Below are 26,913 nucleotides of genomic sequence, written 5' to 3'. Positions count from 1 at the left end.
GAAAATATATAAGTAGTAACTTAATACCTACTATCGATTTAGTTTGTTGCTATATTTTTAGTAGTTGAACAAATAAAAATTAACTTTCATACACAACATTTGCTCTGTTATAACGTCTATTGTCTATAGCCTATTGGGACTGTTTGGTAAAGTTACATTACCAACTTAGAGTTTGTACACTGGCAACCCTCGAAACCGGAATCATTCGATAACCAACGACGCCTATGCTTTATAGCCCATGACATCCGTAGCCCGATTTATTATCACACTATCTTTTTAAAAAAAAAGATAAGCATTGAAGTAGTCCAAAAATATATATTTTAATTTCGTTGTTCGGCAATCCAATACAGTGTTTGCTTAATTTTGTTCCATTTATTTAAGCTGACAGACGTATCTTAAGCATTTATTGAAGTGAAAACTTCTTTAGAATCGTTGTGATTTCAAACCGGATGCAACGGAAAAAACGACAGGTAAGAGACACAAATACAAAAATGTGTAGGATGAAGCCAGCAAAGAATGAGACAGAAATATACATACTATTTAATACAGCGCCATCTGTGAGATTTTTTAATACTAACGTGTGTATGAAAGCTCTTGTAGTGAATTTTAATTTAGGATTATACGTGAAATTAAAATATCAATTCACAGAGGGCGCTACCTTACAATTATTTACTAATGACAAAATTTTACATATACTTAAGACGTTTAGGATAATTTTATTTTAATTTTGGAAGGTTTCACTTCTACCACGTGTGAATTGCACACATTTTGTTTTTTACATATTACTTATGTAATAGTAGTAATCAGTATTTTATGATATCGTAACAATACCATACTTACCATGATGTAAATATTTGCTTATGTGCTTACTCATTCATTTCAATTATTTTATGAAAAATAATAAGAAACTATATTTATTTTATGCGAAGTTTAAACAGAATATTAGGCCGAGGTTTTCTTGAAAAAAAAAAATGTTATTAACTAATTACTTGTTGTATGTATAATATAACATTTCAATTACGACTATATTGCTCTCGAACAGAAGTATTTATAACCAAATGACTTTTGCGGTTTCGCTATGACGCGATGACGTCTAGACAGAGGTAAATCGATCTTATTAAATTATGTCTACCCGTAATTGAGACATAGATTATGTAATTGAACCGACTGAGTTGTAAAGCTGAGATTATTTGAGTTCATTATTTTTAATCTATATCGTTACGTTTACGTCATTTGTCATGAGGACTTTTTGGCGGGAACGCGAGGAGTGAAGTTGAGTGATTTGTTTTATTTTGTCTATTTAGTGTTTCTTCAGGCGTAAATGTGTAATAACAGTAATTTATTAGCTGTTTAATATCTGTGAAAGTGCACAAATGTGGGAAAACGAAACAAAGCCGCTGGACGAAACTTCTCGGGATCCTCCAAAAGTCCACTGAAAAAATCTCAGTAAATGACCACCATTTTAATGAGATTACATTTCATCCCAAATCATCTTGTCTCATTTCATTTAATTTCATCCCAGTTGATTAATTTCTCAAATTAATCATCTTCATTTCATTTCATCTTATTTCATCTCATTACATTTCACCCCATATTATCATTTTTCATAAAAATATGTATATAAATTAAAATTAAACATGACTTAAAGGTCTTAGTAACCAGGTCATAAAATCCCTTAAAAAAATCATTTTTCATGAAAAAAAGAAAACAATGGAATCTTTGAAACTAATTTAAGCTAAGATGTTCCAATAGACTTTGCTATAAATTTAATTATAACCCTGGTATGTACTAAACCTCAATATTTTATTATTTTATATTCTACACACGAAAATATCTTGAAGTACGGTTTCGATATACTTAATATTACATTTAATTACTTGTTCTTATTTGAATGAGCACGATCCCTATTTCGGGATGTACCCTCCAATTATCTAAATCACATATTAGGAACGCACTATATTCTGAGCAATGACTCACTGCGAGAAAGTCTGTTACATGGCTGAATATGCGACAGATTTATCGCGGTTTTGCTAGTGATGCCATGATTTATCGATACACTCGCATGCAAGATTTCGATACGACAAAAGTTTGAAATGTTTTTTTTAAATCCTTCCTTATTTAAATTGATTAATTGAGCAGCATAGCCATAGTCTTTTTGGCTTAAATCAGACATTATCGTATTACCTGAACGAATTTGGATGAATTTTTGCATTAAAATGTTTTTATCCTAGAAACACTCTCAACAACTCTTTGACGACTTTTTATTAATTATCATTCATTAAATAATATCTTCAGTCTGTTTACGCGAATATAAAAATTTTGTAAACGTCGTCTTTGGGGCAATGGCGGGTATCTCAGGTTCATCAATGCAGGTTGCAGTTTTAAGAATATTAACTTATCGATTCAAGGACAGTAGGCAATGCCAGATGTACTAAATTATCGAAATATAATATCACTATCGAAATACAATAGACGATAAGTCAAAATCATTTTAATACTTATGATTATTGATAAGTATGATTAATGAGAGATAATACACTTACTAATTTAATTGATCGTCATGTCTTCGCTCCGACTAAGAAAATTAATGAAAAAAAGTTGAGCGGCCCAAATATGTTGTACTCGATCGTAAAGTATAGAATCCTATAATGTTTATTAACGTAATTACAAAATTAGTTCGAAACATTCAAATTAAAAAAAAAAAGTTCTAAATAGTAACTAAATTATTAATTCGAATACGTTTTGATTCGATTTAAATATCGATACGATGCTGAAACTATTCACCTGCAAGCGAGACGTGCGGGGGGGGTGTAGATTCGGCGACGCTCTGTCGGGCAGGTTACGATTTACACTCGACGAACTCAGCAGAAACTAACTCTACTAGCGACGAGAAACGCTGATAATCCACATACACGAGTTTCTACGCGAGAATTAAGTCGAGATTACTATGATACAGTCGAATGAGAAAGTTTTATTGTTCGTCATTTAATAGGTTGTAAATTGACGGGCGATACACTGGAGCGGGATTTATGTTTTTCAATTCTGATGGCGATTTATAATGAGACTAACTTTATTGTGCATTATTTACGACAGGACCAAATTATTTGAGCTTAACAAGTTATTTCATTGCGAAAAACATGCTATAATTTAATTGAATCTTAATATTATAAGTTTAGATGTAACTAGCGACCCGCCCTCGGTTCGCTTCGGAAACTGTAATTTATTGTTGATTTCTCCACTATTTAATGGATGTTATTATACATATAAACCTTCCTCTTCAATCACTCTATCTATTAAAAAAACCGAATCAAAATCCGTTGGGTAGTTTTAAAGATTTAAGCATACATAGGGATATAGGGACAGAGAAAGCGACTTTGTGGTATACTATGTAGTGATGATGAGATGAGCCTAATTTACTATGAAATTGTACAAAAATAGAATATGTCGTGAGCTACATTTGTAATAAGTAAATAAAATAGCCTTTTTTTTTACAGAATCCCGTGAGCTCATCTCTGAAGTCTGCTGTAATTCATGGAATATCATTGAAGACTCCCCGAAGGATAGTCAACCCAGTTGCGCTGAAAGGGAAATGTAATGAATTCCAAAACGTATATTTCGCCAAATGACGTACACAAGTTGGCGATCGGACATAACGATTCATCACAAACTCGAACCATTGTCGAGACCAGTTAATTATGGAGACTGAACAGTGTTCTAACTTTTACTCGAAGAAAACGTTTGACGAACTAAAGTGAAAAAGTGAAACGATATTTGTGCCCTTTCTATTTGGGAGATTGCCAAGAGAACTAACTTCCTTTAGTTTAATACCATGCTTCGCGGTCCTCAAATATTGTAATGAGCGTTCTGTTAATTAGTAGGCACATGACTGACTTCGAATATTCCGACCGATTTGAATGGAATTCGTCTGTATAATCGATGTATTGTGCTAAGGTCTCTTGCGCTTTCGCCATGAGCCAATTTTTACTTTGTCGTCATCATCGTTAGCTTTATATCTGTGTTCATAAAATCTAAAATTAAAAAAATAATGCACACACGTAACATCGTATGAATTATTTTAAATGAAAACTCAAGTGAACAACGTAAAGTGTTCATTACAACAAATATACAATGATAGTTGGTTGTGCGATTTTCGTCGAGTTATTTTACTGGACAAACAAAATATAAAGATTTTATTTATGAATACGCGAATGTAATTGTAAAGCGCTTTTGAATAGTTTTCTATTTAAAAAAAAAAAACATTTCACCTCATTCAATTTGTAGTTTTTTTATAGTAATGCCATAATTAATTTTAAGGATAGTGTTTTACAGCCATTAATACACCAAAAATCACTCATTTTGCTAGCTCTACGATTTATTGGCGTGAATTTTTAAAGTAAACAGTATAAAGGTACATGTTTCTTGTTGTGACATGTATCTCTGAGATAACAGTTTAAGAGTTCCACTCGAGAACATATGAATTGTAATAAATTTAAGTAATGCTTTATCACAAAAACTAATAATGTTCAAAATTTAAAAAAATATTCCCACATTGAATGTCGAAAAATATTATAACAGTTAACGCACAAACAATATCATAGTCAGATATCTAGTCTCAGATATAATGTTTTCACTAAGCAACATTTTGTGAATTAAGTAAAATGACGTACAGAATTTCTAAGGCTCGCCGCCTCTTAAGCTGTAAACTAGCGTGTTATGTTTCTGTGAAATACCTCAGTGGACTGTTTGTGATAGATTTAGCCGATAAGTGTTCAATTAGTACGTGTATCATATAAGTCAATTCATGTACTTTTTGACGTCCATATAAGAACGTGTTTTTAAAAAAGTTTCGTTAGCAAACTTTGTTTCATTAAAACGACTATATTGTTTCACTGCTTTATACATTCGTTACGTATATTTGCAGCTGATGATTGGTGCTATAGATACTGTTGTAATAGCGCATTTTACAAATTAATTTTAAGATATCGAGAAACGCGTTTAATATTATAATATTGGTACAAATTCGGAAATGATGCTTGATATAAAAATTATTCGTATTTCGTCAGTAAGTTAGTGATGAATGTTTTTTAGAGGTATGTATCACGATTTATTTGCTATAAATATGTAAATAGTTTCATTTATTTTTATTTTTATTTGTGACCTAGTCACTCAATATCTTTGGATGTTCGACATCGTTCGTGAAATAGGTGATGGATGTATAGTAAAGTTTTGCCAAATATAAATACGTAAATATATTTGAGAAATAGAAATCGAAATTAACTCGTTAGTCGTAATGAGTGTGTTAGGCAAATGATATAATCTTTTCGAAGGTATCTCATGATTAGGTAAGTATTTTAGATAGTGCGTACTGGTTGTTCAATTATTAAATTATACAGCGTGATGTTTTTTATTGCATCAATGTTTATGGTCAATTAATAATGGGAATTCGTTTTACACCGATCGCGCAAACTACATCCATGCGAATGCGTTATCATCTTGTTTAATTTCAATGTTTTCAAGTTTCAAACCGATCAAAGTATTTATGAACTTAAACCAAAAGTCAACTTTATTAATATTTTATGATTATGTTCAATTTTACTGGTGGTAGGACATGTTGTGAGTCCGCGCGGGTAGGTACCACCACCCTGCCTATTTCTGCCGTGAAGCAGTAATGCGTTTCGGTTTGAAGGGTAGGGCAGCCGTTGTAACTATACTTGAGACCTTAGAACTTATATCTCAAGGTGGGTGGCGCATTGACGTTGTAGATGTCTATGGGCTCCAGTAACCACTTAAAACCAGGTGGGCTGTGAGCTCGTCCACCCATCTAAGCTATAAATAAATAAATAAAAATTGAGCTAATTGTTAATACGGTTATTTAACATTTCTCCGTATCAACACCGAATTAACTATGACCTTTTGGCGAACACCGAATTAACTATGATTGGCGGTATTGAAACAAAACTTTTTGTTCCTATCTATTTGCTGGTAACCTTGAGGGGTTATGCTAGCTTCACGGCGAGCGCACTGAGCTCAGCCTGGAACAAACAAAACCATGTGTTAAGCTGCTTTCAGACTACGCTATACTATAGTGCCATGTATTATAGTATAGCGTATAGAGTATAGCGTCTACTTAACCAATAATATAGAGTACAGTACGGTGTATGTACGTGTCCATAATAATGTATGGAGCGCGATACTGTTGTGCTATGAGCTATATGCTATTATATTATGGCGTAGTCTGAAAGCAGGTTTACAATCATATAATTTCGACATGGACCGGTATAAGAACTTGAAAATATTTTCAATCTCACGAATTCGTATTAGAACCAGACTTTTGAACAGTTGAAATTTAATAAATCCAAATCGAATTTTGGCGAGAACAACAGACTACAGGACATAAAATAAAATCATTAAATTCGACATCTTAATTACAAAATTTTATGTAGATATATTTATTACTTTGTTAAAATGAACTTAAATTGATGATTTATTGAATAAAGAAACCTGCAAACAATTTCCACTGTTTATTTTGTTACGAGAGTTGTAACTTGCGTTATATAGATGGTAATATATTTTTAAATAATATGTGGTTATTGCATTATAGTAAAACAAATAAGTAGATAATAAATACGTTTGTATTCATTGGAATCCAACCGATTTGTAAATTATTTTGTACAATGTTGAAAATCTGAGTGCGATGGTACATCATTAGTTTAGATGTTATGATAATTTTGTTGATTTTTCAGTTGCTTATTTTTTATTTGTAAAAGTAATTCACGAAAGAGAAAACGTGAAATTTTAGATAATTTTAATTAGGAAAATTATGTGTTTCAATGTAAATATATATAGACGAAAACATGTATGTAGAAATACATAAATATTATTTATGTATTAAATTTGATATTGTTTTCAAAATTTAATTGATTGTTTTATTTCAATTTAATTTCCTTCTAATTATATAATATGATAACAAATACCCAAAGTAAGATATATCCACGGTTATCAATTAATGAAAATTCAAATTATTAATACGTGAAGCAAAAACTTTGTATCCCTTTTTACGAAAATTGCGGGGACGGAGGAGTGTGAAATTTTCCATACTTATAGAGAATATAGAGAAGAAGTGCACAATGCTAATATTTTTTTTAAATAATGCATAAAAGATACATTAAATCAATAAAGAAAACAATACACACACTACAGACCATGTATTTGACGCACACACGCATGCATACTATTTATTGTCAAACTTTTGTACTTGACGTCTGCTGTCAAATTGAGAATAGATTAAATATTGTTTGTCTTTGTTAAATTCTTTATAGTGTAGTCTTGGTCAAATTTGTGATTATAGAAGTATAGACTTTTTGGCGGGAACGCGAGGAGTGAAGTTGTGTGAATTGTTTTATTTTCTCTATTTAGTGTTTCTTCGGGTTTAAATGTGTAATAATGGTGGTTTATTAACCGTTTAATATCTGTGAAAGTGCACAAATGTGGGAAAATGAAACAAAGCCGCTGGACGTAACTTCTCGGGATCCCCCAAAAAGTCAATTGAAAAAAATCTTAGTAAATGACCACCATTTTACTGAGATTAGATTTCATCTCATATCATCTCATTTAATTTCATCCCAGTTGATTAATGTCTCAAATTAATCATTTTCATTTCATTTCACTCCATAATATCATTTTTCATAAAATTAAGAATATACATTAAAATAAGACATGACTTAAAGGTCTCAGTTACCAGGTCATAAAATCTCTTAAAAAAAATAATATAGAAGTATAAAATACAATCATAATAGTGTACAAACTTACAGTTCCAATTAATTATAGTCGAATTTCGACTGCTGCGGGACTTCTAGTTCAAATTATTTTAACACATTCCAAGATTGACACTGGTTTGTTTACTTTTTTCTGTACTGGGTTAATTAATTGAGAAAACCGATGGGATGTAATCGTTGCAAAGTACAATGATACACTGTCTCAATTAGGAAAGAGTAACGTATTCTACAAGTCTTTTTTTTTTATTATAGACAAATCGATAATTTTATAATATAACAAATCAAAACAATTTAACACAAATCAACTCACACAGTAGAACAAATTTTCCAATGCGCTTGAAGGAGGAACAGTTGCCAAGATAACGTATTCTATTATACGACTCTATACAATGAATAGATAAAATAAAGATACGACGCTTAATATTTGATACTTTAACACTAAAAGTCCTCTTTAACACTAAAAGACTTTGTTTATTGTCAAACTTTTGTTATTGCTTAAAGTGGTCAAATTGAGAATAGGTTAATATTGATTATTTTAATTAATATTCGTCTATTGTGTAGTCTTGGCTAAATCTGTGACAATAGAACCATAAAATTTCAATTGATTAAAGTCGAATTTCGATTTCTGCGGAACCACTATTTTTATTTTATTTATTGCGTAGATGGGTGGACGAGCTCACAGCCCACCTGTTGTTAAGTGGTTACTGGAGCCCATAGACATCTATAACGTAAATGCGCCACCCACCTTGAGATATAAGTTCTAAGGTCTCAAGTATAGTTACAACGGCTGCTCCCTTTAAGCCGAAACGCATTACTGCTTCACGGTAGAAATAGGCAGGGTAGTGGTACCTACCCGAGCAGACCCACAAGAGGTCTTACCACCAGTACGAGTAATGAGGTAAGAAATAATATATAATACTATTCTAATACCTAATGCTTGGTAATAGACACAATATTTTTTAATCACCTTCTAATAGATAGGTAGATATGAAAAACAAACAGAAGTCTATAAGTAATATGACAATGTAGTTTGTTATGCGCCACGATATATCCGTTATTAGTTCCAAGAGGCAGTTTTATTCTGAAACTTTTCGAATATTTAACGGTATGTAATACAGATTTTTTTATTGCGCCTTTAAGTTTTTACGACATCGAAGCCTACCGATACCTAAAGATTTTATGACTCTTTTAGTAGTACGAAAGTCATTGGTTTATAACATCATCGAGTATTTATATAAAAGTTATGAATTTCATTGTAACCTCGGACGGAAATGAGAATAGTTACGGAGTAGTGTCGCTATTGAAGTTTATTTTATTACCAAGAAAACCCAAGTTTTTATTTCATCTGCTCCCATAATATTAAAGATGGCGGGAATTTCGAAAGAAGTCACATTAAATTTTGTTTTGTCGAAAACATTTTTTTCACTGGCGTAGCTTATATAGGCAGGCCGTTTCGGCTAGTTTTGAACTATTACTGGACAACATAGCTGCTCCTCAAGCGTTGAGTACGCAAGGTGAGTCATCAGTATGGTCCTGACAATGCGGTCCGCCAGCATGCGTGTCAGTCACGCAGCATAGTAGAGATAACAGAGTACAGACGTGAGCAAGTAATTACACAATAACTGGATACCGGAGATTTAGACTTTTTGCAAAAAAATAACTTTTGTGCAAAATGAATAGAATAGTGACGTTTTTATGTATCTTGTCAAAATTTACAACGTCGCATCAAATCGAAGAAACTAGTCAAAAGATATTATAAATTTCCTAAAATGCTTAGAGCAACAATTTTAAGAGCGAAAAAAACCTTTACTGCAAATACGTTAAGGGTTAAAATATGCTTAAATAAGAGACAATATTCGTCAAAGCCTGGTGAGTACGGTCAAAAATTGTCTTATATTGAGTATTCATCTCAAAGCGCTGAAACTATTTGAACAAGCATATTAATTACAATACTGGTGGTAAGACCTCTTGTGATTACTGGTGGTAGGGCCTCTTGTGAGTCCGCGCGGGTAGGTACCATCATCCTGCCTATTTCTGCCGTGAGGCAGTAATGCGCTTAGGTTTAAAGGGTGGGGCAGCCGTTATAATTATATTTGAGAACTTAGAACTTATATCTCAAGGTGGGCGGCGCATTTACGTTATAGATGTCCATGGGCTCCAGTAACCACTTAACAGCAGGCGGGCTGTGAGCTCGTCCACCCATCTAAGCAACAAAAAATTTTTTTTGACGTTTTAATTAGTATGAGTACTTTTTCAAATTTTGTTTAACCTAAGCAGCATGCAATTTACGTTATTAATTTCGAACACATTAGGCAATTATGCGTAAAACAAAAACTGTTGTAGACATAACAAAACAAAATAAAAGATAACCCCTTTTTGGAACTCCTTTTTGGAACCCCTATTTGGAAGTAGCGTCTGCAAAATCTCTTACTAAAATCAGTTTATTAAATCGGCCCCACACTCCCAGAGCTTTATTACCAAAACATATAAAATAAGTTTTAGCGGTTTATATTATTACGAACTCAAAGCTTGCTTGATGTTGCTGACTTTTTTATTTTTGTCCACTTATTCTCTGGTAGCCGAAGGGGTTATTATTAGTTTCGCTATGGCTGGTAAGTTCACGGGCTCAATCTGAGAGAATTTTCTAACACTGGCCCTAGCAAGAGTAATCTTCGCTAAACCTACCACCGAATCGGAATTGCGACCCACTGAGTGACGATCCAGCGTTTATCGCTTTGCTGGGTGGATGAGCTCACGGCCTACCTGGTGTTAAGTGGTTACCGGAGCCCATAGACATCTACAACGTAAATGCCGCAACTCACCTTGAGACATGAGTTGTAAGGTCTCACTTTTAACAGTACATCTTCAGACATTTTGCCGAGGCCCATAGATATCGCAACGTGAATACCATTTCTATCTACCTTGGGACGTGATGAAATCTAAATCTCAAACTGTATAATGTAGCATTCATTTTGAAGAGTATTTTATAGAACTTGTTACAATAAATCATTCAGCATTTCGCTAGATTACTTAGTTTTTACTAAGACAATAATGGCCCTTTCTGCCTTAAGAAATTGCAATTGGTATGCTATTTCTTTTGTGATGTTTCCTCTTTAATTGTCTAAAAAATCAATAAACAGATCGATGTGACGCCCATATGAATGAGCTTCCAGTACCGTGTGGACCATGGGAGCCGTGGTACAAAGACATGCAAAGCTATTATAACAAGGTTCTGGTGATTGGCGTTGCTTGGTAAAAGAAATTTACGTACATTTGAAATGAGATATTTAAGATTAAGACGTTTTGTTATCCTATAAAATACGTGTGGTTGGCCCTTGAAGATGCATTTTAAGAAAAATATATTACTTAGACTTATTTTGGTTGGACTGTTTTAAAAATAGCAACTCCTTAGAGCCCTAGTCATTTATACTTTATTTTAATTTATTATATCTAGACTTTTATTCATAAGAAACTAGAATATACTTACTTAAGTGTTGTCAAATTCCTCCTAATAGGTACGTCGAAATGATACTTCTTGCCGGTAGTGTTCGAACGTCTAATGGCTTGGAGTAAACCATATGAACTACCTAATATATTATAATACGTTCAGTTAAGAAGTGGCTTATCGAAACCTTGATTCTGCTGAAAGCATTTGATAGCATTGAGTTCTATTCGTATGCTATTCGTATGCTCAAGATGAATGTTAAGTTTTTGCTCCTCGTTGTCAAATAGCGTAATCAGCAAATTGCGTAGTAAATATTTTTCGATATTATTCTGTAGCGAAGTTCAAACGAAAATTGCGGTTTTCACAATCTCCACAGGTTTGCTTTCTCATTCGGCATGATGATATACACGGAAAGTTTGTACTTAAATTTCTCGCCACCAGCCCAACCCGGTCCACCAAGCGACATGGTTGAAGAATGTGAGGATATTGAACCATGAATGAGATATTGGTTATGTTAAATAAAGACAATTTTAAAGTACGAGTTGTTTTATTTTTAGACTAATCGATCTGGTTTTTTACTGAAGTAAACTTGAAGCAGGCAGATTGCTTCGAACTTTTAAGATATCGCAGCGTGGACATCTGGCCTACTGGTGGTAGGACCTGACTGTACTGTAACTGTAACTATACCTGAGACCTTAGAACTTATGTCTCAAGGTGGGTGGCGCACTTACGTTGTGGATGTCTATGGGCTCCAGTAACCACTTAACACCAGGTGGGCTGTGAGGTCGTCCACCCATCTAAGCAATAAAAAAAAGGACCTCTTGTGAGTCCGCGCGGGTAGGTACCACCATCCTGCCTATCTCTACCATGTAGCAGTAATGCGTTTCGGTTTGAAGGGCATTTACGTCGTAGACGTTGATGTCTATGGGCTCCAGTAACCACTTAACACCAGGTGGACTGTGAGCTCGTCCACCCACCTAAGCAATAAAAAAAATCGCCTAGAAACACAACTATAAGGTTGCGGTAGAAATAGGCAGAATAGTGGTAACTATCACGGGACCGACACGAATCCAGCAGCTAAGGAATTTTCGTTTATAAATCGACTGTAGCCGACTTAACCTAATAGGTGTATGGCTTTAATCTATATAAAAATGGATTGCTGTTCGTTAGTCTCGCTAAAACTCGAGAACGGCTGGACCGATTTGGCAAATTTTGGTCTTGGTTTAAAAGGTAGATAAATATGAAAATGCTCGGAATTAAATAAAAATAATAATTTTGTTTTCTCTTTGATGTGTCCCCCGTCGGACGGATTCCTTTTGTTTTTAGGTCTTTTGTTTATCGATTGAGGCACTACGAAGTCTACCGGGTCAGCTAGTAAAGAATAAAAAGAAAAAAGAAACGGCTGTCTCGACTTGTATTGAATTGATCTACTTACATATTCTCTTACGCTACTGTGCCTCGTGCTCTGAGATATTTTAATACTGTTATCAATACCTTTATAACAAGAATTTCGTGCTTAGCGCAGTTATCGTGAAGTTTCCGCTCCCGAACCGAAAATAGTTTTCATGCTAGTTTGTAGAAAAAAAATCGTCTGCTAATCTGAATAATCTCTTTATTCTAGTCTAATGTTTCGTGAACAATTCGTGTAAAAAACTTGTGGTCAACCAACATCTTTTATTTAATTTCAAACTAGCGGTCCCCGGTAGTCGAATTTCGGCTATAATTAATTGGAATTGTAAGTTTGTACAGTATTATGATTGTATTTTATACTTCTATAATCACAAATTTCGCCAAGGCTACACTATAAAAAAATATTAATAAAGACAAACAATATTTAATCTATTCTCAATTTGACCACAAACGTCAAGAACAAAAGTTTGACAATAAATAGTATGCATGCGTGTGTGCGTCAAATACATGGTATGTAGTGTGTGTAATGTTTTCTTTATTGATTTAATGTATCTTTTATGCATTATTTAAAAAAAATATTAGCATTGTGCACTTCTTCTCTATATTCTCTATAAGTGTGGAAAATTTCATACTCCTCCGTCCGCGCAATTTTCGTAAAAAGGGATACAAAGTTTTTGCTTCACGTATTAATATATAGGTGACATTCGGAATTTAGAATTATTGATGACTTCGTATTTTTTGAAGTGAAACTTCCTTATCGGCGTTGGAAAAAAATTTACCGTCACGTTTTTCGGTTACGCGTCACTTTTTTCCGTTACGCGCCATCTTTTAATTAACGGCTGTATGTTCTGAAGTATGGATGCGCATTTGAGAAACCGACCTCATGTCTCAAGGTGGGTCACGGAATACATTTTGTAATTGCAATAATCCCAGGTAACCCACTTAATATCACGTGGACCGTGCTATTATTGTTATTACGTAAAATAATAGGAAGAAAAGTACCAGGGTATTATGATATCAAAGAGATGTATTATTATAACTTTACTCTGACGTACAGCCTTCTTTATTAATTAACGGCTGTATGTTCTGAAGTATGGATTCCGATTTGAGAAATTGACCTCATGTCTCCAGGTGGATTACGGAAATCATTTTGTAATTCCAATAATCTCAGGGAGCCCACTTAATAATATCACGTGGACCGTGCTATTTATTACTGTTATTACGTAAAATAATAGGAAGAAAAGTACCAGGGTATTATGATAGCAAAGAGATTTATTAATAATTAACGGCGGTATGTTCTGAAGCATGGTTTCGGATTTGAGAAATCGACCTCATGTCTCAAGGTGGGTCAAACTTCACGAACCTCAGGAACCCCATTTAACACCACGTGGACCGTGCTATTATTATTAATTTATAGGAAGAAAAGTACCAGGGTATTATGATATCAAAGAGATGTATTATTAAAATGCTGTAATAATCTTAGTAGCAAAAAGGTAAAGTGAAATAATTGTATTATTTGTATTCATGTCTATGATAATAAAATCCTTTTGTTTAAACTTTATCTAATTTAACTTTATTTAACCAATTTCTAGAAAGTTGCATGTAGATCATTTTTCGAAAAATAAGGCCATAAACAAGTTTCACTTCTTACGTGTGTACACTAGTACACGCACACATTTTTTTTATCTCTCGATCGGAGTGACCATTGTCTATTTCAGGTACTACTAGTGTTTATAGACTTTAATTATAGTAACATTATAACAATTTAGTAAAAGTTTATCTATTTTCCAGTGGTTTTAACTTGGTATGTTATCCAACTCGAAAATTTAGTTATGTCTTGTGCGTTACTATTGCCATACTATTGTTTTTCAGTTGACGTCTTAATTACGAGTAATATCAATGTTCGGAAAGAAACTGTAAATATGTATGTAGATGTACCTAAGTCATTTTTTATTAAATGAATGTTGCCAACAACTTTGTTTTTATTTCTTATAAAATTACAATAAAAGTTTATTTAATATTTTTGGTTGTTTATTTAAAAACTATCAATATTTCCGATAGTACATCTGTTCAGTACATCAGTATTAGTGATTTTATGCTGTTAAAACCCTTTACGATGAAAAGAGAGAGCATATAAAATTCACAGTGATAAATTAAATAATAGTTCAAAAAACTTCATATCAATCTACTCACAATCTTAAGTACTTGATTTGATGCATAAGTCATGTTTTCTAATGTACATCTGTCTATGCTACGCTTCCGGTCACCGTTCTCGTCGAACCCGTCGCTTGCGACGAAGGGCTAGACGAGTAAATTAACCCTCAGACACAGCCCACTGAGTTTCTCGCCGGATCTTCTCAGTGGGTCGCGTTTCCGATCCGGTGATAGATTCTGCGAAGCACGGTTCTTGCTAGGGTTCGTGTTAGCAACGTCGTCAGGTTTGAGCCCCGTGAGCTCACCTACTAGTTAAGGTTCCGCTGAAATAGCCTCTCAATGCTATCAGCTTAGATAGGATTAATTTTGTAGTTAAGTGATAATTCAAAATTTATTAAAATAAATGTAATATTTCATTCTGTGTGCTTAGTGCGAGTTTCTTAACGTTCTCGATAGCGTAAAAGTTAAGCCAATTTTGTATACAGTTGGAACAGCGCCTCTAACGGCAAACAATCCCATTCCAAACAAATATGGGCTAACTTTTACGCTATCGAGAACGTTAAAAAAGTCGCACTAAGCAAACTGGAGCATCATCACATATGTTTTCGACTAAAGAATTCATAAACTTTACAGAAGAAATAGAAGTAGAAATTAAATGCGCAAATAAAGAAAATTTATTACAAAAGCTTTTGGATACATTAATACAGATTTTGGGAAATTCGAGAATGTTCTGTACCTATGACCAGGAATATCTAGAAACCTAATTTCAGTAAGCTGTTTAACAAACAATGGAGCCACCGCAATTTTCGAAAATGATAAAGTTATTATTAAAAAATTAGGAAAGATTATTTTAACTGGAATTAAAAATAAAATTGGTTTCTATGAAGTTCAGATAAGAGCTCAATTTAAGAAAGAAGTACATAATATAACTGAGAGCTGCAATTTGTGGCACCGTCGTTTTGGTCACGCTTCTGGAGTACAACGTCTTTCAAAATTTTTAAATGGGATGAAAATTGAGGGAGATTTTTCGGAAAATTTTTGTGAGATTTGTGTTGGGGCTAAAATGTGTAGACATCCGCTTGGAAAAGAAAGGATAGCAGCGAAATCTCCTTTAGAGACTGTCCATACTGATATTTGCGTTCCAATTGAATTGCCCACTTGGGACAACCATAAATACTTTGTCACCTTTCTGGATGATTTTACTCATTGTTCCGCGGTTTATCTTTTATCGTGCAAAAGTGATGTGTTTGATAAAATAAAACAATTTATATTTTTGGCGGAGAATCATTTGCGGTTGAAAGGAAAAAAGATTAGGTATGATAATGGGACTGAATATTCGAAAAATAGCCTAAGATCGTGGTGTCAAAACAAAGGAATAGTCCTGGACTTAACTATTCCATACACACCGCAATTGAACGGTAAAGCAGAGCGACTGAACGGTACTCTTATGGAGAAAACGAGAGCCTTGCTGCTATTCGCCTTACTGGACGTCCAGTATGTTTAGGAAGCAGCTTGTCTCTCGACATAGGACTCCTCTAATGTCTTCCACAAGTTCCTGTCATTTGACTTTCTCAGCCACTCTCCGCCAGCTATTCTTTTGAAATCATCTTCCCATCTTTGATTTTTTCTGCCTTTACTTTCATGGCCATCTCTTGGGTACCATTCTGTTACATTATTTGTTCACTTTTCTTGTCTCTCTTAACATATGTCCTGCCCATCTCCACTTTTGCATTTTATGAACTTTTATAACGCTTTCTAATTTTGTTATATTTTTTATGTATGTTAGTCTAATTTTATCTTTTCTCTTAATTCCAGTGATACTTCTTTCTATATTGTTCAAACATATGTTTATTTTATTTAATTATTTATTTGTCAATGCCCGTTTTTGGCATCCATAGGCCAGGCATGGTAGAATGCAAGTATTATATAACCTTCGTTTGTCTTTCATTGGCTTTGGTTTTTCATATCTTTATTTTTCATTATTTCACTAAGGGAGCAGAATATCTTTCAAGTATTGGCTATTCTCCGCTCAACTACATATTTTAAAATAAATTCTGGTCTAAAAAACTTGATGATCGTTGCAAAAAGGGTATACTGGTTGGCTACGTAAGAAATGGTTATAAAATTTGGCTTGAAGACGAAAAGAAAATTATAAGAGCAAGAGATGTAAGAATTAATGAGGGTGAACAAGGATTTCAAGGTGGATACTTAGAAGATAATGAAGTAATTAATGGACTTTGGAGTGATGAAAGGGAAGAACACTAAAAGAATGAACACAAATGAAAATAATCGTGCAGAAGATGAAATCAGAGTGTTTGAGTGTTAGCCCCTCACCTACAGAACCCAGTCCCCTCAAATTTAACCGTCCAACAGGTTATGGGCCCAGAACAAATTTAAAAGCTAATATTTATGAGTTTCCTGATTAAAAGCCTACAACATAACCATGGAAACCAAACTGTTTATATCATAGATTATACACTTAATATATTCGAGAGTTTATATAAAAATGTTCATAGCAACCAATATGTAATGGATCCAATTAAAATAAAACCATTCAAAAATAAAGAAAAGGTTATAAAATTTGACTGGAAGACGAACAGAAAATTATCATATAAGCAAGAGATGTAAGGCGATGAAAATGAACATAATCGTGAAGATGAAATCAGTGTTTGAGTGATAGCCCCTCACCTACAGAACCCAGTCCCCTCAAATTTAAACGTCCAACAATTTCGTAGTACCTGTTTACTTAAAGCCAATTGTTATTTTTAGTAACTTCGCGAATGATAAAATCGTTTGTGGAAAAATAATACTACTGTACCTACGGATCAGGTAGCGTGTTACTATGAATCCTATTTACTCAAGGCTGGTGAATAGAGTAAATAGATAAAAGGTTCAGTAATGCCCTTCCATTTCGGTTGTTTATAGAGGCGCGTCTCTAAATTATGGATGTACAGAATAGCGCAATGCCGCATTTTCGATGTGTTTATAAGCACAGGTGTAGTAGCTCATAACACAAACTTTTGTTTCGCTTTTTACATTAACATATTTTTAGTTTCAGCCCTTATTAAAAACAAGAATTAAAAAGTGTTAAGAATGATGAAATTTAAATTCTTTTTAATACTTCTGGACACTTGAAATACTTATCAATACTTTTTCTTATGAGAATTTAACATTGTACACAGTTATAAAGATTAACTTAACTTAAGAAAAAAAAATACAAAAGGGAAAACAATCAATTACAATTACCACCACCACCACCACCACCACCACCACCACCACCACCACCACCACCACCACCACCACCACCACCCCCACCCCCACCCCCACCACCACCACCACTACTACTACTACTACCGGCAGTGGGCTGGTCACATATGTCGCAGAACCGATAACCGTTGGGGTAGACGTTTTCTGGAGTGGAGACCGCGAACCGGCAAACGTAGTGTAGGACGCCCTCCTGCTAGATGGAGCGACGACCTGCGCAAGGCAGCTGGCAGTAACTTTTTTTTTATTTTTTTTTTATTGCCTTTGTAGGCAGACGGGCATACGGCCCACCTGATGGTGAGTGGTTACCGTCGCCCATGGACTTCAGCAATGCCAGGGGCAGAGCCAAGCCGCTGCCTACCTGGATGCGTAGAACCGAAGATCGGGTTCAGTGGCGAGCTTTGGGGGAGGCCTATGTCCAGCAGTGGACTGCCGCAGGCTGATGATGATGATGATGATGATGATGATGAGTCAAATGCACCAGCAACAGAAGGATCAACTGTTGACTATGAGTTATCTCTCTATATCTCCACTCCATCAAAGACTTGTGCACTGCAGACTATAGCTCTCAAGAAGACTAAAAAAGTTGAAAAAATTAATGTGTTAACAACTTTATCTAAAGTGAAAAATAAACCACGTTTATATATTGGTCTTCCACAAGAATTATATTTCATAATAGGCTTGATTGAGAAACATACAAATGTTTCTGAACAAAATATTATATTATGTTTGATGAGAATAAAATTAAATAGAACATTCTCTCAATTGGCTGATGATTTCGATCTATCTGTAAGTCAAGCAAGCAATATATTTTTCAACAAACTCCCAGAAATTGCAAATGTAATATCACCACCCCTTGTTAGAGTATAAAAAAAAACAATACAATAAATATATATGCAGGAAGGATAATTGATGTCAACTTGGTGGAAAATAGAAAGTTTTTAGATAGTTTGCCACCTACAAGACTTTAATTAAATAAGTAATCCTTACTTATAAATAGGAATTTTTGTATTTTCACTCTTCATTCAAAAACTACTGAACAGATTTTAATAAGACTTCTATGCTGGTCTTATAGGCATCTACAACGTAAATGCGCCACTCACCTCGAGATATAAGTTCTAAGGTCTCAGTATAGTTACAACGGCTACCCCACCCTTCGAACCGAAACGCATTACTGCTTCACGGCGGAAATAGGCGGGGTGGTGGTACCTACCCGTGCGGACTACCAAGAGGTCCTACCACCAGTGATTACGCAAATTATAATTTTGCGGGTTTGATTTTTATTATACGATGTTATTCCTTCACCGTGGAAGTTAATCGTGAACATTTGCTGAGTACGTATTTCATTAGAAAAATTGGTACCCGCCTGCGGAATTCGAACACCGGTGCATCGCTTCATACGAATGCACCGGACGTCTTATCCTTTAGGCCACGACGACTACGACGACGATTAATAATTTATTAAAACTTAAGTGACATACAGCAACCCCTATGGCACTGCTGAAGTTTATAAGCACTGGTGACCACTTATCATGAGCCGGGTTGCGTGCTCGTCTGCTGTTGAGGGCAATAAAATTTTTCGAAACCCTTTCTATTATTTAGATGTAATATTAATGTACATTTAATTTGGATTAAAAGATAAATTTACATTTTATGTTTGCATGTGTGTTTATAATTCATTTGCATGTAACGAACATCGGTTTCTTTTGTAACAAAATGCAAACTAATGTTGTAATGAATGTAATTAACTTTAAGATGATTTTCTTTCAATCTGCTGTTTGTTTCATCTAGTATTACCAAAGTAAAGGCGTCAGAAACGTCAGAATAGAAATAAATTAGATAGGAAATGTCACATATTATAAACATGATTGTGGGTTAATCGTTTCTTAAATTTCTAAGTATTTACAAGAATGCTAAGAATAATTTAGTATTCACATTTTTGTGCGTATTATCTCTACAATGCTAGTTTAAATTTTTGAAAATTACTGTATGACGAAGCATAGGTAGTGTGTATAGATGTAATATTTTCGTACAAGGTCATGATCTGTCACGATCAACTTTAGGCAAGAACTGCTATCATTATGAAACAAATTTATTAAATTTAATTCAAATTGTCTACTATGTTTGTAATGGAAAGCTTAGATGTTTATATTTCGCACGAATGACTTAATTGAGATTGAATGATTTGATTATCTAGACTTAATTAACTTTTAGATAACTTTCGATTTAATGTTAATAAGTACGCTAGTAGGATTAATCTGAAGGAGTTATTGTTATTCGAAATTTTATGTAATTATACGTTCATACTATCTTCTAACAGTAAATTAATTGTAATATAGGGAAATTAAATAGCTTACAGAGAATTACAGCTTTTTATTTAAAAAAACTGTTTTCTCTCTGTATGAAAAGATCTTATCGATTAGAATGCTGAACACAATCAAACATTCTTTAATATTTCATAAGGACTACAGGGAATTTCAGCGATTCTAAACGATAAGATTTTTTCATAAAGAGAGTATAAAAAATATTAAAATTACTTAAAAAGCCACCTGGTGGGGGTAGGGAGACTAATAATCGACCGCAGTGACGCCTGCTGGACAGGGCTCTAACTAAAGAAAAATTAAAAATGAGAGTTGCGCACCTACTCAAATATATTAAGTGTATAATCTATGGTAACCAGTTAACATCAGATGGGCTGTGAGCTCGTCCACCCATCTAAGAAATAAATAAATAAAAAGACTACATTGGATTGTACCATTAACATCGCTATCCAGTGCGCAAAGGACAGGAAGGAATGGAGGAACACATTCTAAACGTGCTCCGTAAAGGTCACGACTCACCACCCTCAGTACTGAGGAACACGAGGGGAAGGTACAAAGAAATTGCATTTTTTCTTGACAGAATAAAATGATACGGAAGATAATTTGTAAAATAATAATGGAATTGGCACGTATCTGCGAGTGTTAGTTTGGTTAAAATAAAACAAAACACAATGTTTATTTCTATATAATGGTTTATCTATGTATTCTTAAAGAGAACTATTTTAGTTTTGAAATTCAGAATCGTAACATTTTTTTATAAATTATTCCAAATTATTAATTCAACAGACTTTAGAAACGACATCGTAAGTAAAGCTAATTGCTGTAAAAAGCTATTGGATGTTTCTACTTGAACGAGTTTCAGAATGGTTACTGATAAAAAAATCTAAAAGTACCTACACATTTTTTTCTTCATAGATTTTCTTCATTTAGATATTTTTCAGTGACTTTAGCGAACGGTTTAATATATTTTTATTTTTAATAAGATGGGTGGACGAGCTAACGGCCCTCCTGGTGTTAACTGATCACCGGCATCCATACAAATCAACCACGTTAATTTCGTCACCCACCTTGAAACATGAGTTCTAAGTATAAGTTTTTCACTGCTGCCCCACCCTTCAAACCGAAACGGATTACTGCTTCAGGGCAGAAATGGTCAGGGTGCTCATGTGAAGGGTCTTCACACCACAAGTAAAACGTAATCTTTAAAAATTTATACGATTTATTTAGACTTTTTTGTTATTTCAAAAACTTAGCTTTGATCATGACGTATAATCGTTCAAACTTTTAAATCATACAAAAACAATGTACTAAAATAAACGCAAGATTATACTGTTTTTCAAATAAAGCATTCCAATTTAGTGTAAATAGAAACTATTTACTGTTAACTGCTACCACACATGCGTATAGCCAGTGCTTCTCAAACCTCGTGCTCCGAAGAACTATTCGAGACGACAGCATCTGTTACTCCTTCACCAATCGATACTGGAAATTTTATTCTAGAACCTTTAGTCTAATTTAGTCAGAGAGAAAACGTTTTCAGATAAATAACTAAAAACTTCATGTTCTATCAAACTATTACGAATTAACGTCTCGCGCTGTTTCTGTAACGCTATAAGGTTTTCTTCAAATATAGTTTCTTTAGTAATTGGTACAGAGATTTTCTCGACAATGAAAACTCTTTAAATAAAATGGTCCAAATACTTAGGAATAATCGTGCGATTATTAAAAAAAAAAAAAAAAAACAATTTGGAACCCTCTCCAAAACCACAGCGAGTACAAGGCATATCATCATAAAACCAATATCGTCTTCTTGCATTAAAACTGTATAATCTCAAAAGTTACTAATTTTACAGGAGAGTGTTTTAAAGGTTTAAAACATGTGATATTTTTAATATTAATCATCTTTGTGAAATTTATTTTTTTATCTTTTACCAGTTACATTATCTCTCTTTTAAATTAAGATAAAAATATGTATAAATTTTGTTAATAGTAGTCAAAACAAAAGTAAACTAAAAAAAAAAAAAACTAAACTACGCTCTTTTGACAGTATTTATGAGAGAAATACTGACGATACCAAATGATTCCGCCTATTAACTCAATTTCGAATATTTTTGGAAATTGTACACTTTTAATGCGTAAAGACGATATGTGAAACATTATCTATTTTACAAACAATTGTTCGGTTATACTAGTGTAATTAAATTCAGAAATCTTGGTTTGAGAACGACGTTGGTATATTTTAATAATAACCTCATTCCTCGCACTTAGCATACTAGAACAGACATTTGTGCTATTCGTTAAAAATAAACTAAGTTGTAATACCGATATAATGTCAAGAGGTAATCTAGCATTTACTTTTGTATATAGAACCATGGATCTTGGCATACTAATCAAAATACATTAAATATAACGGGTCAGGATAATATTAATTCCTGAAAACAATTAAAATTCAATTTTGTATTAGTTTCGATTCATTATTTTATCAATACGCACCGAAGACACGAGAGTGGCCAAAGGAAGATAGTATAGAAGTAGTCATTCAATGTCAGGGAGATTATTATCTCCGGCGCAGGACACAGTCCCTGGGTCGGGGACGGACACCCGGCCTGTCGGCTGTCAGTCGGTGGAGGCGTGCTACGCGTCATCTGGCGTACGCTAAATGGAGGGAGCGGTTGCTGGAGGAACTTCATCAAACCTCAGCCACCCGCCGGCGCACTCTCGAGGCCCTGGTGCCCGTGCTGGAGACATGGTCAGATCGGCGACACGGCGTGCTCTCCTTCCGCCTTACGCAGGTCCTCTCGGGGCATGGCTGCTTCGGGAGGTACCTGTGGAGGGTTTGCAGGAGAGAGCCACATCCGGGTTGTCACCAGTGCGGGCATCCGGATGATGACGCTCAGCACGCACTCGAAGCGTGCCCGCGTTGGGAGCACCCGCGGCGAGATCTCATCGCGGTGCTGGGGAGGGACCTCTCCTTGCGGGCTGTCATTGCCCGCATGCTAGAGGACGAGAGTTCGTGGGGGGCCATGGCCAGATTTTGCGACCTGGTCATGGCGTTCCGCGAGGCTGAGGAGCGCGAAAGGGAGTGGAATCCCTCTTCGGCTCCTCAGCGAAGAAGGCGGGGTGGGCGACGCGGGCACGATGCTCCCGTTAATCTCCCGTAGGGACTGTTGGGTACTGGGTGCGGGGGCGCCCGGTGCTCTGCTGTCGGTTCCGTGGTGAGGCGGCGCAAGGTGGCTCCTATGCGCCACTCACGGTGTCTCCTGAGACGACGTCCTGCGGGATCTTCCCGGGGATTGGATCCCGTCCTATTGTCAGGATGGGTACCGGCGACGGCGAGCCTGCGGCGCGCATTGTGCGGTACCGTAGGTTTCGTGGAGTCGGAGTGGTGGAGCTCGATGGGGTTTAGTCGGTAGTCGGTTTTGCGGGGCGGGTCCTGCGTGGTAGACGCCGCGCAGCGCCTCGCGCGCCTTTCTCAAGGCGTAGTCTCCCGGTAGGAATTGGAAGAAGAGGAGGACTTTGGTCTTCCTCTTCTCCCTCTTCTTCTCTGGAGGCGCCGGAGTCCGACATAACCCGGTCTATTACCCCCCTCGACCGGGTATCCGTAAATGGATTCCCCAGCGTTAAAAAAAAAAAAAAAAAAAAAGGGAGATTATTATCTGTTTAAATAGGCAAAGGAGTAAATAGCCAATTGCTTTATGGAAATGTTTATGTTGTGTATGAGTATTGAGTATGTATGTACATGATTATATATGTTTTTTATTCATTTTTTTATTGCATATATGGGTGACCGAGCTCACAGTCCACCTGGTATTAAGTGGTTACTGGAGCCCATAGACATTTACAACGTAAATGACTGCTTCACGGCAGAAATAGGCAGGGTGGTGGTACCTACCCGTGCGGACTCACAAGAGGTCCTACCACCAGTAAATATGTATGGGATTATATACTTATAAATGTATGTGTAAATTTTATATTATTATCATGATATAATATTGTGTACGTTGTTGTATGTTATGATATATATATGTGTATACCGTGTATGTGTTTGTATCTGTATGTAATATTATTATCAATTTTGTTATTTTCGCAATAAGTAATGCGCCTACCACAGGACTCTCTACACCACCCTGCTATAGTAGGGTCTATACTAGGCTAGTTTTTTTAATATAGCTACGGAGACTGAAGTCTATGCCACCTGATAGCTAAGTCGTTATCGACCATAGACAATGCAGGGTGAATAATGTTTAACCACTTTCCTACTGCATGGATGGCTGCTTCCCGATGGCTAGGCAGTTCGGTATATCTTCCCTTACAAAACATGCTACCACCAGTAACTATCGCGCAGAGGCAGCGGGGCACGTGAGAGACGCACAATCCCGCCGCCGTCGAGCGGGGGCCAGGGAGGCGGATCTCGCCCAAGCCCTGGCCCTCTAAGTGCACGCGTTTTACGCAAGAGCATCCGGGTGATGGAAGGCCGGCTATCCTCGACCCCCATAGCACACTCTAACCGGCGCTATCTAGGCGGGCTTCGGATAGCCTGCCGACCGAGAGGGCTGGTGGTCGGTAACTTTGACAAATTTGTACTAAGTATCAAAGCGTTCCCATTATAAATTAATAAAATAGTGTACAATAACATTAAACGGAAGGGAAACGAATGTATTGCGTATAAGTTTGGATGCTGAGATAACCGTTATACTATGCAAATGAGATTTCCAACTCATGCCTCAAGGTGGGTTGTGATGTGCTCCTATGAATAAATCCAAACTTCTCTTATGCCACCTGTGTCGTATCATTCAGGTTTAAAATATTCAATGAACCTATTATGTCACCAGTATGAAACTCGAAAATAAAGTATTTAAAAAAGTTCCCGTACAAGAGTACAAGAGTTTGCGAACAAAACCAATCAATATTTCACAGAAGATTCGTTTTTGGAGGCATCAATTTCAACATATAATTCTATCTTAGAAAACGTTTAATTCTATTACTATAATTATCTGCTCTCTGGTTTCGGTTTAGGAGGTTTGAACGATTGTATTTTCTTTTTCTTTTTATCTTTACTCGTGGACTGGAAGGTCTTCCAGCTCTCGACGCGACTCTGTCGAGATTCCTGAAACAATTCAAACATCAACTAATTATTGTTACAAGAATATCGATGTGTCTAATATTATTTTTATTGTTATAATTATTACATACTCATCTAAAGAACAGTTTTAAATTTTGGCAGCTATCTGCGTATGTTATACATACTGTCTTTTAATGCGTTTTTACTAAGATTTCCACATTTCTACAAAATATATCGGGTGTCGCAAGTAGATTGCGAGTAAGATGTGTATATTGTCAGGGTGAGTCTTCAAATTTCCATGGTATCACCCAAAACTGACTAGAAAGTAGAGATTGAAAATCTTCTAGTGAAAATCTTGTAAGAACCCATTAAATAAGAGATTGTATTATTTATCATCGTTATTATTATGTAGCTTAACTAGATATCTGCAAGACCCAATTTAAAAAAAACCATGTGGTATATTTCATAATGCATCTTATCATGTTTAATGTATGATCTTACATGTGTGGTTTTATTGTTATAAACATGATCATTTAGATATTATGTGAATTTGGGATTTTTTTCCGGATTTTTCAGATGGCTTTGCAATAAACAAGATGAGAAATTTACGGCGCTCTACAGAAATTCAAACAATAGCTACCTCAAAATTCTTTGCCCATTCTTTCTCTAAGGACACTTGAGTCTCCTGTTCAATTTCAGCCTCACGTTTTCGTTTCCTTTCCTCCATGTCTCTTACTTCAAGATGCTGACGCTTCCTTTCCATGTCTGCAAATAACTGAAATATATCATACAAATTTTGTATCGAATGTTTTACAAACTTTGTTAACATTTTTTATACTCTAAAACAGATTCTATTTTTTTCAAATATGTGAATAAAACTATTTTTAAGAGAGCAGTAATTTATAAGTATGAGGTAGTATATATCTCACAACTATCTCAATGCTCTCGCATGCTTGATACTAAACACCTTGTGTGATCAGAATATGTGTTTTGGTATAAAAAATATTACAATAAACGTACCAAGGGCATCACTTATATTTCATAGTGATAACATATTTGCTTTTTTGAAAGTTTGTTTGTAATAGACAAACTCAAAAAACATTAAACCTGTTTTAAAAATTATTTTACTCATTGAAAGCTAAAGCTAACAGGGAAAAAAATTAGGATTAATATTAATTAATAAATAAATTTACTGTATAATTGTATAAACACAGGTATAGTAACCGGCAAACATCGTGAGCAAATGACCTTGACTGCGCAGAACCGAATTTTAGATCACTTTGGTGGTGAGGGTGAGGCGCGACGGCAGGGGAAATCGTATCGAGCGCGTTATTGGTAGATCAGTCGAACCTTGCGTCCCGCACCGCGCCTTCGTTCCGCTTGCTCCCAAAAGTACGCTTGCGTACAGTGAAAAGTCTATCGTTATTAATCGTTAAGTTATATTTTGTTATAATTGCTTGTTGACTTTTTTGCCATTGCTAT

At 35.2% G+C, this 26,913-nt stretch overlaps 2 protein-coding genes across 3 annotated transcripts in view; one reads left to right on the top strand and one right to left on the bottom strand.

Annotated features, from left to right (window-relative positions):
- The window catches only part of DnaJ-21 (dnaJ homolog subfamily C member 8-like), a 302,329-nt gene that overhangs the window by 271,822 nt on the left and 3,594 nt on the right, over window positions 1-26,913 (bottom strand). Inside the window, exons 5-6 of one of the 2 annotated variants that reach the window (NM_001279420.1) lie at window positions 26,072-26,206; window positions 25,275-25,476 (exon numbers count right to left, since the gene is read on the bottom strand). In NM_001279420.1, coding sequence (NP_001266349.1) covers window positions 25,360-25,476; window positions 26,072-26,206 — 252 coding nt within the window. In that variant the 3' untranslated portion in view covers window positions 25,275-25,359. Of the gene's footprint in view, window positions 1-25,274; window positions 25,477-26,050; window positions 26,207-26,913 lie in introns of those variants that run through there. The other variant, XM_062669953.1, reaches the window with a different exon arrangement.
- LOC101736133 (uncharacterized) lies at window positions 9,468-11,758 on the top strand. The gene is made up of 3 exons (XM_004925605.3): window positions 9,468-9,644; window positions 10,916-11,027; window positions 11,597-11,758. The coding sequence occupies exons 1-3, from the start codon at window positions 9,545-9,547 to the stop codon at window positions 11,715-11,717; spliced, it is 333 nt and encodes a 110-aa protein (XP_004925662.1). The 5' UTR covers window positions 9,468-9,544; the 3' UTR covers window positions 11,718-11,758.

This window comes from Bombyx mori, chromosome 9 (assembly GCF_030269925.1).
Source record: "Bombyx mori chromosome 9, ASM3026992v2".
NCBI lineage: Eukaryota > Metazoa > Arthropoda > Insecta > Lepidoptera > Bombycidae > Bombyx > Bombyx mori.
Note: the sequence above shows the minus strand (reverse complement) of the source record. Positions and strands in the feature narration are given on the sequence as shown.